This window comes from Chroicocephalus ridibundus, chromosome 12 (genome assembly GCF_963924245.1).
Source record: "Chroicocephalus ridibundus chromosome 12, bChrRid1.1, whole genome shotgun sequence".
Classification (NCBI taxonomy): Eukaryota; Metazoa; Chordata; class Aves; order Charadriiformes; family Laridae; genus Chroicocephalus; species Chroicocephalus ridibundus.
This window is the reverse complement of record NC_086295.1, coordinates 19089594-19107688: the sequence shown is the minus strand read 5'-3', so window position 1 is coordinate 19107688 and position 18095 is coordinate 19089594. Positions and strand designations below refer to the sequence as shown.

The window sequence follows — 18095 nt, the reverse complement described above, 5'->3', positions numbered from 1 at the left end:
GGCTCAATTTAATATAACGATTGACAGAAGAAAGACACTTTAATACATTCAGTGGTAAAACAAGATATCTTTCACTTGAATGGCACACTACAAAGAGTGAAACTGGAAAGTTAAACAAGTACTAGTTTGCCAATGGCAGAAGTGAAGCCATCTGCCAAGCTGCTTCCTGCGGTTATGCATACGCTTAAGATATGTTTTATTTATACGATTATATACCAGTTTTCCCTAAGGTCCAGAAGAGGTTAGAAGCAGGATTGGACTCTCAGATCTTCACACACAGAAGGTGTCCCTTTACAATTTGAGTTAAAGGGATGATTATTAGTGGAACCTTTTAACTAGTCCCCAGAACCAGTCCCTTCTCCCAGTCTCTGCAGTCCCTCACTGTTACCTACAGAATCCTCCTCCTCCTTTCTCAGAGCTATCAGCAGAAGCAACAGAGTGCCCCAGCCCCCAGATCTCTTTCCCTTCACACCATTATCTCTCTTCCTACACATTCTGGCACCTTCCCCATGCAGGTCACTCATATTTCTACCTCTTTGCCACAGACTTTCTTTCTTCCTTAGCCTTGCTCACCCATACCTTCTCCTTAATGTCTACGTTCCTAATTTTCACTCCTCTGCAACCTCCTTTCCCCCTCCAAAAAAATTAAAAGGCTACATTTTTAACTAGAGGGGTCTTAATTTTATTTTGAAGTGACATTCTTATTGTCAGAAACTTTCATTGGCATTTCCCTTTCAAGAGCTAAGGCCCTAAATGACTCAAACAAAACACATCTCTGGGAAATAATCCTCACCATGTAACACTCTACAGGTGTCAAATGTGCTGCAGCATATTGCCTCAGGAGGCCCAAGCCTGGACAAAAGCAAGAGTTCTATTACATGAGCAAAAGTAAAATCTCTGCAAAAATAAACATTCAGTAAAGTGTTGCAAACTGGTAGAGGTAGAAAGCATCACGCCTTTAGACAATGATGTTCCTTCTGCTTTAATGGTTTGTTGAAGACGACACATGATCTAAGAACTAGAGCCTTAGATTCCTAAGGGAACAGAAAGGGGCTTACTAGGATTTTCCTGCCAAAATTACACAGCTGATGGCTGGGATTTAGGCATCTTTACTGATCAGTTATTTCTAATTGAGACTAGACTCTTCAGTTACTCCAGTACTCTGAAAGTATTCCCCTCCACCACGTTCTGAGAATGAAAGCCTCAACCAGGCACTACAGGGAAAATCCAGTTTTTAAAAGTACATACAAAATTTGCATACCAAACAAGCACAGAACATTTTTTCCCCAACAAAAAGGGGCAGGGAGGGGGCTATACCTGTAGGTTATATGCTTCTGCCTCCACTTTTGCCCAGTTAGTGCATACCGCTTTTTCCTTCGCTTATGGCGTAGGTGGGGATGATCCGGAACTCCACATCGAGGTTTCTTCATCCACCTGGAAGGGAAGGAAAAAAAAGCAAGTTAACAAAGAGTTTGGAAAAGAGCTTCAAAAGCACTCAGGGGGTGACTGGAAGACCTCTGAAGAATGGCCAATGCAGACGCCAATAAGGGCTCAGTCATCGCCCTCTCAGGTTTACAGAGATGCACACCCTGCCTCTGCTGGCAATCCACAAACCTCAGTACACCAAAAAGAATTAATTTTTCCTTTTGAAGACACAGACACCGAATCAGGTAACCCTTGTGCTTAACAAGAGCTTAATGATGATAATGCCACAAAAAGGAACCCAGATCAAAAGCGCGTATGTGTGTGCACTGGGATCAAACTCTCCTATCACCTACTCTATCTGCTCTCCATTTGTTAAAGTGCTCCTGGGCCAGTAAAAAAACCCTCCAACTCATAACTCACTAGGTAAGACTGAACAAGTGCAAACACAACCCTCCCAGATAACAACTACAGCTTTCACCTGTAACAACCAGAACAGATAACTCCAATCTGTGGGTCACAGTCACCAAATTCTGTTAGGTCTTCCCCATAACCCTTGACTCTTTTGATGTCACTCATGACACAGGAAACCCTTGCCCCCATGGCCGGGTGAACTGGAAGAGCGAAGGATGCTGTCCCTGGTGCAGGGATCCGTTGACTATTATCAGAGAAGTCAGGTCTCCTCCCCTACCTCCAGCCTTAACAGGTATTTTGCTTATTTCTTGCCCCAGCTTGAGGGTGGTCAAACACTGGCACAGGTTGCCCAGAGAAGTGCTAGAGTCTCCATCCTTGGAGGTATTCAAAATCCAACTGGACATGGTCCTGGGCAACATGCTCTAGCTGTCCCTTTTTAAGCAGGGATCTGGAATAGATGATCTCAAGAGGTCCCTTCCAACCTAAATAACTGCCTGACAAGGAGAAACAGATTGTACCCCAGAATACTATCCCACTTGCTGGTGTGGGCATACTCCAGAGAAGTCAGAAGTGGCTTATGGAGGAACAAATCTGCCCACCACTGCATGCGGCAGCAGGGGAAAAAGGAGACAGGGACAGAAACAGAGGAACTACAGGTACTGGTCTCCAAAGGTCCCAGCACAGCAACTTTCCATACCAGCCACATTCTTTAGGGTTTTGCAGTGCAGCCCAGGACAGGAGACCAGAGCCTAGGAATAATGCAAGCAGTCTCTGGCCACAGCCTCCCAAGTACACCGGCACTGCCCTCAGCCTCCTGCTTGGGCTGCTGCTGGGGACATTGCCACAAGCATTCTTCAGTCATTTTACGCATTATGGCAAAGGCGAGTGTCCACTGTGACACAATGCCTTAAGAACACATTGCAGGATGCAGTATGCAGAAACATGCCACTGCCTGGTCACACTTGAGAAGAGCATCGCAGCCAATCCTTGCAGACTTCTCACCCAGGACACTAAACTCTCTCCACTCTCCTCAGCAGGGCTTCCCCCACATCCCTGGCCACCTGGAGGACAACTTCTGGCCTCCAAATGCAGACATTCCTCCATCAACTGCAGCCAGCCAATGGCAAGCAGTCCACATGTGCCCACATGCTTGAGCCTAAACAACGTATGTCTTATCTACTAAAAATATTAGCCCCACACCTTCAGGAAGGGAGTGTCTTCCCACCACCAGTAGATGGTTTACAAGACTTCTTTCTGGGACAACTTTCAAATAAAAACCAGACACTTTGCCTTGTACAGCCTCCCAAGAACATTCTTTCACCGCGCACACACCCCGTTCCCAGTTCAGACAGCCAAGCCTCTGACCTTCCCTTGGCCACGTCCTATATGTAAAAACTACAGGTGCTTACAAATTTCAGCACGTTTATCTGTCATCTTCTCCCCACCAAGAACAGAGCAAATGAGAGTTGTTATACATATTGTACTGTACCTGACAAGAACCCAAGCTGTGTATATAAAATCTTCCCCACTTAAATTACCTTACATTTATAAGCATGGTATGCCTTTCGGAAATCTAAGCAACCTGTGGAAATCAGGTCTGTCTTGCCCACACAACTGCTGCCACCTTCAAAGAGAAGTGGTACATCTAAAAGCCATATTAATTCAACCTCAATATTCTGTGTTTTTCCAAGTGTCCTTTATTTGTGTTCTTCTGCATTGGTTCTGCCACTTTGCTAGAGAGATGTGAGCCTTACTGTAGCCTGTATTCTCCTAGGTATGTCCTGAGTATTTTTTTTAAAAAGTTCCAGTCGCATGATATGGTACAGAGTTCTTAGCATAACCTTACACAAACCATAGCACGAATTAGGTTTTCATCTCTTGAGCTTCACGAGAACTCCAATACTCTGAACATCACCATCATCAGGCCCTGATTACAGTCAGAAAATGACCTTCCATTTTATCTTTACTAGTATCATCTAGAAGACAAAAAGGTAACAGAGGAGCGCTACCAACCAAACACAGCTGTGTAGGACAAGTCACCAGGATGTTCCAGGGCTCGCTACACTGACACACCAGCAGTACATCACCAGATCCCTCACAACTTCACATCTGCTTCATATATGACCAAGGGCTGCCCCTTCCCAACACCTGCCCTATGCCAAGCGGGCTGCAGGACATCAGCCCCCAGATTAGCCCCAGGCTATCAAAGCCAATCAGAACTACAAAGAGATAGTCAAAGACAGTCAAATTCCCTGCCCCTTGCCAGCTCCATTGCAACACAGGGACACAGAGCAGAGCTGTTCCAGAGGCAAGCTGCAATACCGGCACCCTGGGCTTTAAGGGGTTCCTGAGCCAAAGCTTCCAAGGTATCAGCATTTGCAGAGCTGCCAACAGACTTAAGTTACGCACGGCTGCCTAAATCCTCTTTTAATCCCATTGAACCGAGGCCTGAGCAAACCCCCATACCCTACCACAGTTTGCTCCAGAGCTCAGCTACACACTTTCTGAAACGGACCTCTTAAAAAAGCCCAACTACCTGGTCAGAGCTAGGCAGTACCCAAGCTGTCAACAGCCTGTGCTAATGTCACGCTGAGAGTGTTCATCTGGCTCGGTTCCCTGATCCAACCTGCTTCCCAGACATATGGGCCCTAGTCTAATCACATGGGCCAGGGTACAAGTCCAGCCATCTCTTCTTTTCTCAGCAGGGCAGATCTATAGCAAAATAATCACAAAGCTGTAGCTTGCTGCTGTTGATCTTCTTTAGCTGAGCTTTTTTTGATAGCCATTCTCTACTCAGTAGATTGAATAGCCCTTTCTGTGTTCCAGGGGATTTATAAAAACACATCACATCAGAAACAACAACAAAAGACAATTACTTGAAGCAGGATTGAGATGCTCATTTTAAATGGGGGCACCAATGACATTGGATGATCAGAATTTATACTTGGCACTGTTTACACATCGACTATTGCATTCCTCCAGCTGCCTGGCACGCAGAAAACAGGTAATTTCCAAAAGCAGTGACATCCAGCAGCAAATACAGCTGCTTTCCCCAGTTCAGCCTCCAAGTCCTCCACAAGACTCTCCTAAATGTCACTCTCAATGGCCTACTGTTGAGCTGGCAGGAGTGTATCCCAAGGTGAAGGACCTACACAAGAGGCTCTAGATGAAGCGCAGGACACACAAGACACTTTCAACATAAGAAAGACTATTTCTTGATTTCCTTCAGGGCCATGCAATTGATTACGACAAACAAAACAGTCACCTCTTTTGTTAGGTGCTAGCATGCTTCTCTCCCGGCACACTCCCAGGCCTGTCTCCTTGCCTAGCTGCCGAGCAAAATTACAATTCAACCACTAGCAGCAAGCAGACACAAAGTTTGCTGAGGCACTGCCAACTGCAGGGTACGAGGAGGCCGCTTCACATATCCTTCCCTACTCTCCTCACAGGAAAACTACATATCTTCAAACTGCTACCTCAAGACAGGCCCTCTGCTCAATGGACCCCCACCCCACCTTCCTTTCGGGCACCAGTAAGGAACACCAATGGTGGTGGTTCCATTGGTGGTGGGCTGGGAACACAGCCCACTAGCAGTGCCTGCATGGTGGCTTTCACACGCTTGGCTACCACTCCTGGAGGGAAGAACAAGCTTGGGATTTGGAGGCGTGTGGGGAAGGAGATGAAAAACTTTAGGCTTCCATAATAAATGTAAAAATAACATGCAGAACTTGTTGCCTGACAAAGAAACCATAGAAAATAATACCTTTGCACTCTGATTGATTCTAAAGGCACTTTAAAGGGACAGAGATGATGACACTGACAGAAGTGACAGAAAAAACTGTAATTGCAATCTCAAAACTTGTAACACAGCCTGAAATAACAGCTTAGCCAATGCCCAAGTAATTCAGAGCTCTCAGACCCTGCCTGCCTCACCAGCTCTTCTCCTTTTGCTCAGCTTCCACAGCCAGGTCTGAGGAAGTGACAGCCCAACAAGGCCCAGCCAGACACTTCCCTCCAACTCAAAAATACAGGCTCACTGCTTACAGCGATTAGGACCTCTTTTTCCTTTCATGTAATTTCTAGGTAAGTGCTCCTGCTCCACCCTGCCATCCAGCATATGGACCTACTGATTCAGGACAGATGGAGGTAGAGCACACTCGTGTTTCATTGCAGCTGAGGTTTCAAGCCTTTGGAGACTCGAATTTCAGAAGAGGGATGCATCTAGGTTTTTCCTGTGAGCTAGAAGAGGGAATGTTACATTCACTGGCAAGACACTCTCAGCCCAGGGTGACCCCCTCCTGCCTAATTCACTAATTTCTTGTGTTTCTCCCTCTTCTCGTAGTCTGGAAGGCATAAAACCAAACCCCTTTGTTCTTCATGCTATTTTGTTACTTTGGGCCCCCTTCTTTTGTACTACTGTATCCCTTTTGCCAGCAGAGTGCCATAAAAGGAGAGATGAAGAACTAGGCAGAGCACACCTTAAAAGGGTCTGCTAATGCAATAACAAAAGGTCAAGGGAAAATTCTCAGGCAGGGGCTAAGCAAGTTCTATTATTTGTGCTTTCTTTTTTTTTGCTCACCATGAGATGCTTCTTTCCCCCAGAAAGCATTAGTAAGATCTTATGTGCAGCATTCTGCTTTAGACAACACATGCTCCCCTAGTCCAGGCCAAGAGCAGACAGCTTCAGCCAATACACAGCATCCAGGCAAACAGACAAGAGGAAAACAGTCAGGTAGCAGCAACAAACGCTGCTTCCACACCAGGACACCACTTCCATGCCACCCTTCGCAGTACACACTGAGCAGCAGACTAAAGGCAACAGCCTTCAAAAAACGAAGTCCCTCCAGCCTAAGTGATTTAGACCAATCCTTCTGTGCTATCGAGACACCTATCACCAACAACAAGTAACGCATGGTCAACACACAGCAGAAAAGTTCTAATGTCCAACAAATGTCAGCTATCGACAGCTAAGTAGTCTTGGCTATCATCATCAGACTACAACAACTCACTTCAACTCAGAACTCCAGATCTCCACAAGTAGCATCTGTAGAGATCCACAACTCCAATTAATTAAGAAATACATTAGAAGCCATGTCTGAAGACAGATTTTCACATATGCCCAGAGATGGAAATAAATGAAACCCTTGATCTTGCGTGCTTTCAGCTCACAGTATTCACGCTTTCCCTGTGCACCTGCAACGGGGATCTATGCACAAATAATGGCATTAACAAGAGCTTCTCCTCACACTCACAAACAGTACTGTTGGCAAAAAGAAAAGGTGGAGTTGTCCACTTGTTTTCATTAGGGACACCTTTTCAAAATCAAGACTTCTCTGGCTGAGTCAGTCAACTCTATCCCTTTTGAGGATTTCTTGTAGCTGGAATAATTACTCAGGTAATACGACAATGCATTAAGAAAGGGAAAGACAAAATTAGCCTACGTCGATCTTACTCAATAGTTGTCTGGTCCAAAACTCCTGTTACTGGGATTCCATAAAACTGTTGCATAGTGGCAACTGCTGACTGCACAGCTTTTCCCGACTGCAAGGCAGACATTTGGCTGTCAGATGGAAGTAAGTAGCCGTAAGTTTTTAACCAACCCTGAAAAAGAAAGAAACAGATGGTAAGATGCCACAGTAAGTTTTCAACTTAACAGATTAGAACGTTTCCTCAAAAGAAAAATTGATGAACTAGCCCAAAAAATTCAACCACCTCTCTTTTTTTGTTTAAGTTTGGTAATATCATCTCATCGCCAGGGAGGGCTGAAGACCCAGCTAAATGTCGCCTGTCCTGACAGGACAATGCAGACTTACCGATTAAAAATGACCACCATCCCTACTGAGTAACTGGGGCAGACCTAGGTCTTTGGAGCACCAGAAATACCTAAGAAGCTCTGTCCTTGTTCCAGAGACCTCCTGTGCACCCTGTCACCTTGCCATCATGAGATTTCTCAGTCCACAGAGCAGCACGCTCCCAATAACCCACTGCCCACCCCCTAGTACAGCCTCTGGAGCATCACTCCAAGCAAACAGCTTAACAGGCCCGAGCAATCCCCACAAACACAGGTTCAGCTTTACACTTGCACTGAGCACAGGAGTATTTCTTTCAAAAAATAACCCCAACAAAGCAACCCAAAAAAACCACACTCAGAAAGTTTGCAAGGACTCTGGTTAGATGGACTTTTCCTCTACTAATAGCAGGTACCTAACAAATTGCGAGAACAGAAACATAGCCAACTCTCCTCAAGGAGCTTTGTCCCTTTTCCCCACCTTCCCCCCAAAATGCAGCTTTAGATAAAACTACATGGCAAACTTGTCAAAACGCTAAGGACAGCATTTTCAGAAACACCCATTAGTTCACAATTCCCCCCCCCCTTCCTCCCCCTCACCTTGATACCATGAGAAAAAGGAATATTAACTCACCACTAAGTGCAAATACCAACAAAACCTAAATGAAGGCTTGCTTTCATAAACTTTTCACTGTAACTTTTCATGCACACACCTCAGCGTTTCTTTCTTCTGGCCAATACCCCTGCCCTCTGGTTTGATACGTAGATCAAGATTAGTATGAGATAGACATATATCCCATAAGCTTTTTCCAACCATGAGGACAATCCATCTGACCCACAGGACAGAGTCCTCAACACACAAGCGCTGATAAATTGTCTGCATGCGCTGCTCTCACATCGGCAGCCTGATCTCTCAGAGCAGGGGGCAGAGTAGAGGCACATCTTCCCTTAACATAACACCACAGGAGGAAGGGGGCTCCAGCCAGGAGGAGCGCAAGAGGGAGAACAACCCCCATTTCTTTGTGGCAACAAGACACCAGAATCCACTCGGGAGAAAGGCCTTGCTTCCAATGCAGAAGGAAGGTGTAAGACAGCGTCTGGGCCAGGCGTGTTAAAGTTCACCAAGTAAACGGACATACAGCACTATTCCACATGGACATCACCAAGGGCTCAAGATAAAGCCAAGCAAGTGTCCAGTCACTCGTTATCGCTGCCTTGGCATCTAGCATTGGCTTCTGCCAAGCGCAGCCTGCTGGAACAGTAAGACCTGTCTGACCAAAATAAGCTGTCCTTGAGCAGCAAGGGCACAGCACACTCACCAGAATATCTCAGGCTAGGGTTACCCTCGCCTCTCACCCCCCTTCCCTCGGGGCCAGACTGGGAGGCGGCAGCAGGCGACAGAAGGACCCCAGGCCATGCCCACACAGGCACCAAAGAAAGCTCCTCCCGGGAGGCTGATGCTCAAGAGCACACGCGGGAGGGGCTCGGCTGCCTTCGCCCGCCGGTTCCCAGCCTGCCCACCCAGAGGAGCCGCCGCCGCCGGCCGCACGCCAGAGCCCGGCCCGGCCCGGCCCCAGCCACCAGGACCGGCCGCTTCGGAGAGCAGCCCGCCGAGGGCCTACGGGACATGGAGAGCGGCTTCTGCCGGGCAGCAGCGCCAGGCACAGGGGAGCCGGGGGGGCCGCTGCCCGCCCAGCCTTCCAGCCCCTCCCCGGGCCGACACCGCGGACAGCCGGGCCCAGGCTTCCCGTCCCCCGGTACCGCGTTCCCAGCTGCGGCCCCGCCGCCCCACAGAACGGCCCAGCCCCGGCCCCCCTCCCATTCCCAGACCTACCCGGCCAGTGCTGGTGTCGGCGGCGACGCGGAGCAGGGCGCAGAGCAGCGGCAGCAGTGAGCCCGCCGCGGCCAGGCCCCAGCGCCGCCTCGCCGCCATGGCAGCGCGGCGGGGCTCGGGCCACCGCTCCGGCCTAGCGGCGGCAGCTGCGCCTGCGCACGGACGGCGGAAGGGGAAGGCCGCAGCCGTGGCACCGCCTCTTCCTCCGGCGGGCCAGGGCCGCTCTGCGGGAAGGACCGGAGCCGGGCACCGGCAGCCCCGCGTCGCCGTCCCGCAGGGGTTTCTCCACGCACCCCGCTGTGGCGGCAGGCGGGGGAGAGCGCAGAGGCGCTGGCAGCGGCCCCGGCCGAGGCCGTTCTCTGCTGCCCTCTTCTCTCACGACGGGCTTGTTGCTGTTCGCAGAGCTCCCGCTCCCGGCCAAGGCTGTCCCGCGTTGTCTTTGGCTGCAGCCTGGAAATGTACGGCAGATGCGTGTGTAGAAGCCACAGGTGCAGGAGGCCGGCTGTGTACAGCTCCCCATGAGGGCCGACGCGCTGGGGGGAGGAATGACAAGCAGAGGGACCTGGACAGGCTGGAGAGATGGGCCCGTGCCAGCGTCGTGGGGTTCAACATGTCCTGTACGTGTGTCGGGGCAATCCCAAGCACAAACACAGGCTGGGCAGAGAATGGAGTGAGAGAGCCCTGAGCAGGACTCAGGGGTGTTGGTTGATGAGAAGGTCACCATGAGCCGGCAACGTGCACTTGCAGCCCAGAAAGCCCTCGGCAGCCTGGGCTGCATCCCCAGCAGCGTGGGCAGCAGAGAGAGAGGGGATTCTGCCCCTCTGCTCTGCTCTGCTCTGGGGAGAACCCCTGCAGTGCTGCCTCCAGCTCTGGGGCACGAACAGCAGAAGGACATGGACCTGTTGGAGCGGGGCCAGAGGAGGCCACGGAGATGATCCGAGGCCTGGAGCCCCTCTGCTGTGGGGACAGGCTGAGAGAGTTGGGGGGGTTCAGCCTGGAGAAGAGAAGGCCCCAGGGAGACCTTAGAGCCCCTTCCAGTCCCTAAAGGGGCTCTGGAAAAGCTGGAGAGGGACTCCTGATCAGGGAGCGGAGCAACGGGAGAAGGGGGAACGGTTTTAAATTGAAAGAAGGGAGATTAGATATAGGGAAGAAATTCTTAGAAATTATTTGATATAAGGAAGAAATTCTTTGCTGGGAGGCTGGTGAGCCCCTGGCCCAGGTTGCCCAGAGAAGCTGTGGCTGCCCCATCCCTGGACGTGTTGAAGGCCAGGTTGGACGGGGCTTTGAGCAACCTGGTCTAGTGGGAGGTATCCCTGCCCAGGGCAGGGATGTGAAACAAGATGGTCTTTAAGGTCCCTTCCCACTCTAACCATTCTATGATTCTATGGGAAGGAGCCTGAGAAGAAGAGGAAAAGTGGGGCTGGCAATTCATTAGCCAGTGGTCGTCCCCTGAAGCCATCCCAGTCTGAAAAGGGGTGGCACGCTTCTGAGATGTGCACCCCGGTGGAGGCATGCATTTCTGTGCTACCTCGGAGAAACACAAGGGCTTTCTCACACTCAATTTCTCCCCTTTGTTTCACTCGGGGTCAAAAATGATGCCTCGTGGTGACAGATTGGAGGAGGAGGAGGAGGTTGTCTCTTGCTCATTTGCTTAAGCACACCGACACCAGAAGTACCTCTACCCTTAATGAATATTTAACAAAGACCTCAACAAAAACTGAAACTGTCTTCCTATGCAATACTATTTGAAAGACTGATACAACTCCCCAGAACTGAGGTACCCACTCATATAATTTCATTAGCAGGAAATGAAAATGAGACACAGTAGATTTTACAGGTTCAGAAATTGTTAAAATACAATAAGGCCCAGGCAGAGGTAATACAACCAGTACCTCTAGAAGAGGCTCTGCACCACTTCAACCTCGGGAATTAATGTTCCAGTAAAAGTACACAAAAGAAAGAATAACTTGTGTACTTGGTGGGAGGGGCCATTTTTTTTATGGCTAAGGTTTCTCAGCAGGAAAGGTGGAGGAAAAACAGACTTGCATCCACCACTCCCACCTAAAAGCTGCAGCCAGTCTCCCCCTGGGGACCGCTCTGCCACCTGTCCTTTGGGTCTCCTCGCTGCGCAGCGGGGAGGCAGGTCTATTGTGGAGGCCCAGAACGGTGCAGGTGGGCAGGTTCGAGCAGCCGGTGCCAGGGCTCACCCAAAGGGAGCTGCAAGCAGGGAATGGGAAAAACCAGGGCGGGAGGAGATGGCCCTAAATCAGGGTTCTTCACCTGCTGGGCAAAAACCAATCAACACACCGAGTCGAGATATTTGGCTTTATTTCAGTTCTGCAGAATCGGGGGCCGGGCGTTTCACAACAGCCAGCACACCATGCGTTTCCGACAGTCCCAGGTTCACAGTGATGAGATACAGCCCATGAGTGAGCTACAGTTCCCTTACCAGCCCTCATCAGACACATGCATTCAAGTCCAAGTTTGGAACGGTTTGGGAGATCCCCCTAATTAGGCCAATTAAGGTTTAATTTCAGGAGTTCAGCTCAAGTTCCATCAAAGTTCTACTACAATTCTATACAAAGCGCTCCTGTAACTTTTTAACCATATTCTTTTGGCATCCCTACTCTAACATTTTCCTGACCCATGAATGTACCAAGCACTCTCCTTTTCCTTCAGAAACAGTACAAAATGGCTTTTATTACAAAAACATAAAAACCCCTCTCCCTTTTCCCTTCAGAAATAGTACAAAACGGCTTTTAGTACAAAAACATAAACCCCCACTATCACTAGCACATGCTGCAAAATCTCAACAGAACAAATGCACCCCCCCCTGCCCGCAGGAAAACAAACACAGTCCAGGGAAGGGCCCAAGACGGGAACCCCGCGATGCTGCAGCTGCTCCGCAGCAGGACGAGGTTCAGCGCAGCTCCCGAGTCTCTGCCACCGGAGCAGCAGCTTTGGCCTTCAAGGTCTTGAAGTTCCTGGCCGGTCTTTGCACAGCACTCAATCCAGTCCCGCTTCTATTTTCCGTCTTGCGCCAGCTGCGTCTGCAGAAGGGACACCTGAAAGAGGCCAAAGGCCGAGGTCAGACAAGCCCACGCTGGTACGACCAGCCCTAGCTCCACGGTACCGGCTCTCGGGGAAGACGCACCCTCTAACGCCAGCCCCGACAAACACTTGCTCTTCGGGGAATGGAAGTCACAGGTTCCCAGAGTCACCCTGGCCTCACCTCACACTATCAACAAGTTGACTTTCTCTCTGGCTTACCATTCACACGTACAACCCCGAGACACGACACGGATATGAGAGAGAGAGGTTCCTACAGGATTAAGTCACCCAACTCTCCTTTCCAAGAGAGAGACGGGGGCTACTGCCACCTTACTGCCACAGGCTTTTTCCTCAGCAGGAGAGTTACTGGTTACACAAGGCACTGAGGAACTCTTCTGCTCTCATCTGCCTTGAAAACGTGACAGCTAGCGCGTGAAAAGGGAAAATGGGAAAGCTCAACAAGACGAGCAAGACTCAAGGGGAAAGTCCTTAGACGATTCTCTATTTCCCATCCATTCCGTTTTCTGAGTTTCCTCCAATCCCTCTCCCACCCTGCCTGACCCACAGGCACCACAGAGACCAGACCTCGGGGAACGATGCTGTCTGGCCATGGCCAAGGGACGCGTCTGACTGGGTATTCCCACCGCCTGCCGGTCCCCCTTCCCGATGGCCAAACAAAACTCGGGCCACAGCATCGTGCAGAGCTGTGCCCATCAGCACAGCCACAGCGGCTCTGGATGAGAGCTTTCCTGCTCCTCACCCGGTCTATACTGGGGGGCTGCTGCCATCGTTCCTCCATCTGGCCAGAGCCTCCTCCCACCAAGGAAGATCCTGGTCTCACCTGCTGAGACGCCAGCATCTTGTGCTGGTCAGACTCGGAGAGAGAAGATCCGCCTGCATCTGGCAGCGCCCGACCTCTGCAACATCTCCTCAGCCTCCTCCGTTCACGTTCCACCTGCACGTTGGATAGGAGAAAGGGTCACAGAAACCTGCCACCAAACAAGGAGCAAAAGGACCTCTGGGCATCCTGGCAAGGAGATGGCTGCTCAGAGACTGTGAATCGCACCACAGAACGCTGGGGCCAAAAAGCACTCCAAGCAGCCCACGGAAGAGAGCGAACAGGAGGAAAGACTTCCTGACTCAAGAGTGTCCAATGGGTGCGGATGGGGACACGGGGGCAAGAAGGCTGGTACCGCAGTGAATGTGCATTTGTGAAGGCAACGGGGTGCCAGAAGAGAGAGAAAAGACAAAAGCATGTGGCCACAGGGGACAGTGGGAGAGGGAAGGAAACAAGCCGAGGGCTCCACAGTGCTGCCTCTGGAAATGCGGTGTCTTTCAGAGGACCGTGATGCTGCGCAGAGGCAGAGAAAGCCTGGTCTACCTCCTCCAGAGTCCTCCTGAGCTCGGCATTGTATTGCTTCAGCTCCGTCTTCTCCTGGTCCAGCCTTGCAACTGCTCGCTGCAGACGTTCCAGCCGCTGCGACAGGAGTCTCTTCTCCGAGAGCCAGGACAGCCGCTGCCCTTCTGCAGTCGCCTGCTGGGCATTCAGAGCGGAGATGGTGGGAGTGGTGCCACATCAAGGAGAGAAGGGCCAGAGTCAACACATCGGGGAGAGTGACCATGGAGGAAAGGACAGTGCTATGTCCCTTCTCCTCCTCCTCCCGGCCCATAGCCCAAAACAACACTCTCCCTTCCCAGGGGCCCTCCTCCACATTACCTCGGAGAAATCCCTGCGCCAAAAGAACACCCTGAAAGCACAATGAAGCCTCCAACCTCACCAGCCAACGGTACCATTTCCATTCTCGCTAATACCCTGGGAAAGCTGGACCTCAGGAGTCTCCATCTCTGAAAGCCTCCTCTAAGCACCATCAGTGTCGCTGCTGTTCAGCCATCCTTACAAAATTCTACTACGTTTAGTACATTCGCTTGGTCAACTGTGCCCTTTCCATGCCAAATCCCAACAACCACACATTGCTTAATCTTGCCTAGATAGGAGAGAACCAATCACCCACGCACAGCTCTTGGACTCGCATTAATTTTAACGGCAAGCTGCGTAGTTCTTTCATTAGTTTTGGGCTTGACTTTCCGTCAAGCGTTTGAGCAGCTGAATGGTGAATTACTAGCAAACATTTTCTTCTCGGCCCAAGCACAAACACAGGCTGGGCAGAGAATGGATTGAGAGAGCCCTGAGCAGAAGGACTTGGGGGTGATGGTCGATGAGAGCCGGCAACGTGCACTTGCAGCCCAGAAAGCCCCCCATATCCTGGGCTGCATCCCCAGTAGCGTGGCCAGCAGAGTGAGGGAGGGGATTCTGCCCCTCTGCTCTGCTCTGCTCTGGGGAGAACCCCTGCAGTGCTGCCTCCAGCTCTGGGGCCATGAATATAGCACACGGACCTGTTGGAGCGGGGACAGAGGAGGCCACAGAGATGCTGCGAGGCCTGGAGCCCCTCTGCTGTGAGGACAGGCTGAGAGAGTTGGGGGGGTTCAGCCATACCCTCGTGCCCTCCTCACAAGACAGGCCACGAACTCCCGTACCAGGAACAAGGGGCCTGTTCCGTCTGCTCCAATACCTCTGTCAGCCGCCAAAGGACAGAAAGGAAGGAACAAAGTTCCCCCGCCTGCAGCTGGCAGCAGTGTTAGGAGTCTACTCCATGGCGGGCGGGAGGCTGGGAAGATCCCAGCCCTTTGCTGCCATGCTTTGGCTGGGGACCACCCAACCTTCTGTTGAACTCCTCTTACGCCCACACGCAACCCGTGCCTGCATTTACTGTCCCACCAGAGTCCTGGGGGTCTCCACGCTCCTTCCAGGATGAGCCACTGGCTCTGCTGCCTGGCCCGGCACCGTGTCGCCCGGGACAGACCATTGCTGGCATTTCACACGCTCAGGCTGTTCTTCTCCTCAAGCCAGCCCACAAAGCTTGCTTGAAGGATTCAGAAGCATAGTGTTTCCTACCACGTCTTGCAGGAGCTTGTTTATCTCCCCTTGGTGGTCGGCCTCCCGAACTTTGAGGGTGTCGGTATGCTGCTGTTCTTTCTGCAGGAGCTCTTGCACCATGTTTTGCCGTTCCCGCTTCAGGAGAGACCTCTCCGCTTCCAGCTCCCACTGAAGGCACTTCACTTCCCCTGCAAACACGACAAATGGCAAGAGTCAGAGTCTGCACAAACAGCGGCTCTGACTTTACTGACCTTACGCCCTTTGAGCTTCCGTGGAGGAGGGGTCTGTCTCCAGCTCCTTCACTCCTCAGAAGCACTGCGGACAGAGAGCTGCTTTCATACCACCTTCCCCAGGCACGGCGTCACCAGAAACGGGAGGCTCTCACCTTGGATCACCTCCTTGGCCTGCGCCACCGCGTGGAGCTGGGTTTCGAGATGACTCCTGCTGATCTCCAGCTCAGACAAGTGCTGCTGAGCCTCCAACAGGCTGCATTCCAGGGTCTCCTTCCCTGACCTGCAAATCGTGAATACAGAGAGAAAGGAGCTGCTTGCTCCTGACACCCACAGGGAGTTGTTCCAGGAAGAAGCGGTGCAAGATCCCTACCCCTGCCTACGGAAAAAGGCTCGCGTGGAAACTCCTACACAGAGAGCCTATTTCTGCCCTTCAAAATAGCAATGCAGGCCCCTGCGAGGGAATGGCCAGGCTTCCCTTGTCACCTGGCAGGACACAGAAAGCCCAGCCGAATTGGACTGCAATAGCCAAATCTTCACTTGCTGGGGTCTGATCCACGACACACGGGTAGCTGCGCCCACCAAGCCTGTGCCAGCAAGCAAAACTTGGATGGACAACGGAGGATGTATCTTCAAGAAGGAGAACAAGCACACAGTTCCGATTACACCAGTCTCTGGCAGGCCAAAGTAACTATGTCCATTTTAACAGACATCAGTGATGGGCAAGAACCCCTGAAGGCTGGCGAGAATTCAAGAGAGGTTTCCCTGCTGCTGGTGTCACCAGCTCTAGCTCCTGCACCACACTAACACCAGTTAGCTTAGAAACAGAAGGCCCTCCGCATTTTCTGCAGGAGCCTCTGGCTTCTCCCGAAGGGCAGCGTCCTGCTCACAACCTCCATAAGCAATAGCCGTGAATTCTGAAGATCCCACCTCAAACTACGTGGCAAGGAAAGATCGATGTTCAAATGCACAGAACAAGAATCCAAGACCAGAGAGAAACTTCACGTTCTGGGAAACGTCTGCGTGGTTTAATTATGGCTCCGTTCAGAGCCCACTCGGCTTGCTGTGGACGTCACAGAGGAACACGTAAGGGGGCATAAACATGAGCCCAACGCTCAGGAGAGCTTTGCCAGCTTCAGCTGTCAGAAAAATAACCTTCAAATCAAGGTAGAGTTTTTTTTTCCTTGCAATTCTTCCATTTTCTGTCCATGGAAGAGAAAACATGTGAAAAGCGTGCAGGATGCAATCAATCCCCGTGGAACCACTGTCACCTTTACCATTACAGACATTAAAGAACGTCCTGCCCAGGGTCTCCTCCCTGCCCTTACCTGGCCTCTGCCAGCTGCTCCGAAAGGCCTTGTCTCTCCCGCTCCAGGGCTGCCAGTCGCACCTCCAGGGCAGCCTTCTCCCGCACCAGCAACTCCTTCTCTGCGCACACCTCGGCCAGTGCGTGCCCTTGGCGAGAGGACTCCTGGCGCAACTGCTCCAGGCCACTGCGAGACGACTCTTGCTGGCGGGAAACCTGGAAGCGGGACAAAATGCAGCGAGAGTCCTTGCGTGCAGCCCTGGCTTTTGCCCCAGACAAAGGCTCCAGAGCTACACAGTTTGCTGCTTTTGCCACGTGGGAGAACAGTAGAGTCGTGGATGCAGTCCTCTCTCTGCAACTTACCAGAAGCCAAAAAGGAGGCCAACGCGCACAGCTTCACCCAGCCAAGCAGCCACATGCCCACCCAGAAGCACCAGGTCTTTGGTCTCACCTCAAGGAGTTTCTCTTGGGCTTCTTCCTTCTCCTCTGCCAGGACCCCCAGCTCTACCCGCAGCTCCTCTTGTTGCTCCTCTGCTTTCTTCAGCAGCTGCTCCAGGTGGGCTTTCTCTGCACAGAGCTCGCTCTTTGTTCTTTCACACAAGCTCAGCTTCTCCTGGGCAGAGATCTTTGCTCTCTCCATCTCATCCACTTTACACAACAGAGCCTCATTCTCTTGCTCCAGCTGCAATCACAGAACCACAGAGGAAATTAAATACAGCAAGACTTACTCTGAAGAAGAGGAGAGCAGCAACTCCACATCCCCTGCGTCTCGCTGACATACTCCCAGGTCAGCGCTCCCAATAAGCACGTGCCCACAAACTACCCCAAGGAGCCTGCGTGGTCTCATCACCATTTCCCAAGGAGGAGAACAGCACGTTCCCTGGCCTCTACTGACACGAAAAAAGCATCTGTGCTGGTCTTGCTATCACAAGGTGGCCATACCTTCTCCAGGGCCACTCTAAGCTCATGCTTCTCTTCCTTCAGCACATCCCTCTCAAGGTGCGATTCCTCCAGCGCCTCTCTTGCAACTACCAACTCATGCTCTAACACGCAGTGTTTGTCTTCAAGTGCCACTAAGTCCTTCAGTCTGTGAGAAGGGGAAAGACAAACAAGTT

General features: G+C 51.3%; 2 protein-coding genes across 4 annotated transcripts in view; both read right to left on the bottom strand.

Moving 5' to 3' along the window:
• The window catches only part of MMP24 (matrix metallopeptidase 24), a 53944-nt gene extending 44332 nt beyond the window's left edge, over nucleotides 1-9612 (bottom strand). Inside the window, exons 1-3 of one of the 2 annotated variants that reach the window (XM_063350511.1) lie at nucleotides 9459-9612; nucleotides 7289-7437; nucleotides 1318-1434 (exon numbers count right to left, since the gene is read on the bottom strand). In XM_063350511.1, the coding sequence (XP_063206581.1) occupies nucleotides 1318-1434; nucleotides 7289-7437; nucleotides 9459-9557 (365 nt within the window). In that variant the 5' untranslated portion in view covers nucleotides 9558-9612. The remainder of the gene's footprint in view (nucleotides 1-1317; nucleotides 1435-7288; nucleotides 7438-9458) is intronic. The other variant, XM_063350512.1, reaches the window with a different exon arrangement.
• Nucleotides 9613-11803: 2191 nt separating this feature from the next.
• Nucleotides 11804-17649, bottom strand: LOC134522402 (centrosome-associated protein CEP250-like). 2 transcript variants are annotated; one of them, XR_010073050.1, is made up of 6 exons: nucleotides 17432-17649; nucleotides 17003-17196; nucleotides 15463-15957; nucleotides 13891-14043; nucleotides 13351-13464; nucleotides 11804-12523 (listed from the first exon to the last, which is right to left on the bottom strand). XR_010073050.1 is itself a non-coding variant. In XM_063350058.1 (3 exons), the coding sequence occupies exons 1-3, from the start codon at nucleotides 17618-17620 to the stop codon at nucleotides 15780-15782; spliced, it is 561 nt and encodes a 186-aa protein (XP_063206128.1). In that variant the 5' UTR covers nucleotides 17621-17649; the 3' UTR covers nucleotides 14627-15779. The 2 variants fall into 2 exon arrangements, 1 of the variants encoding a protein (XP_063206128.1); XM_063350058.1 differs by lacking the exons at nucleotides 11804-12523; nucleotides 13351-13464; nucleotides 13891-14043 and having other exon boundaries at nucleotides 14627-15957.
• Nucleotides 17650-18095: the final 446 nt, after the last annotated feature.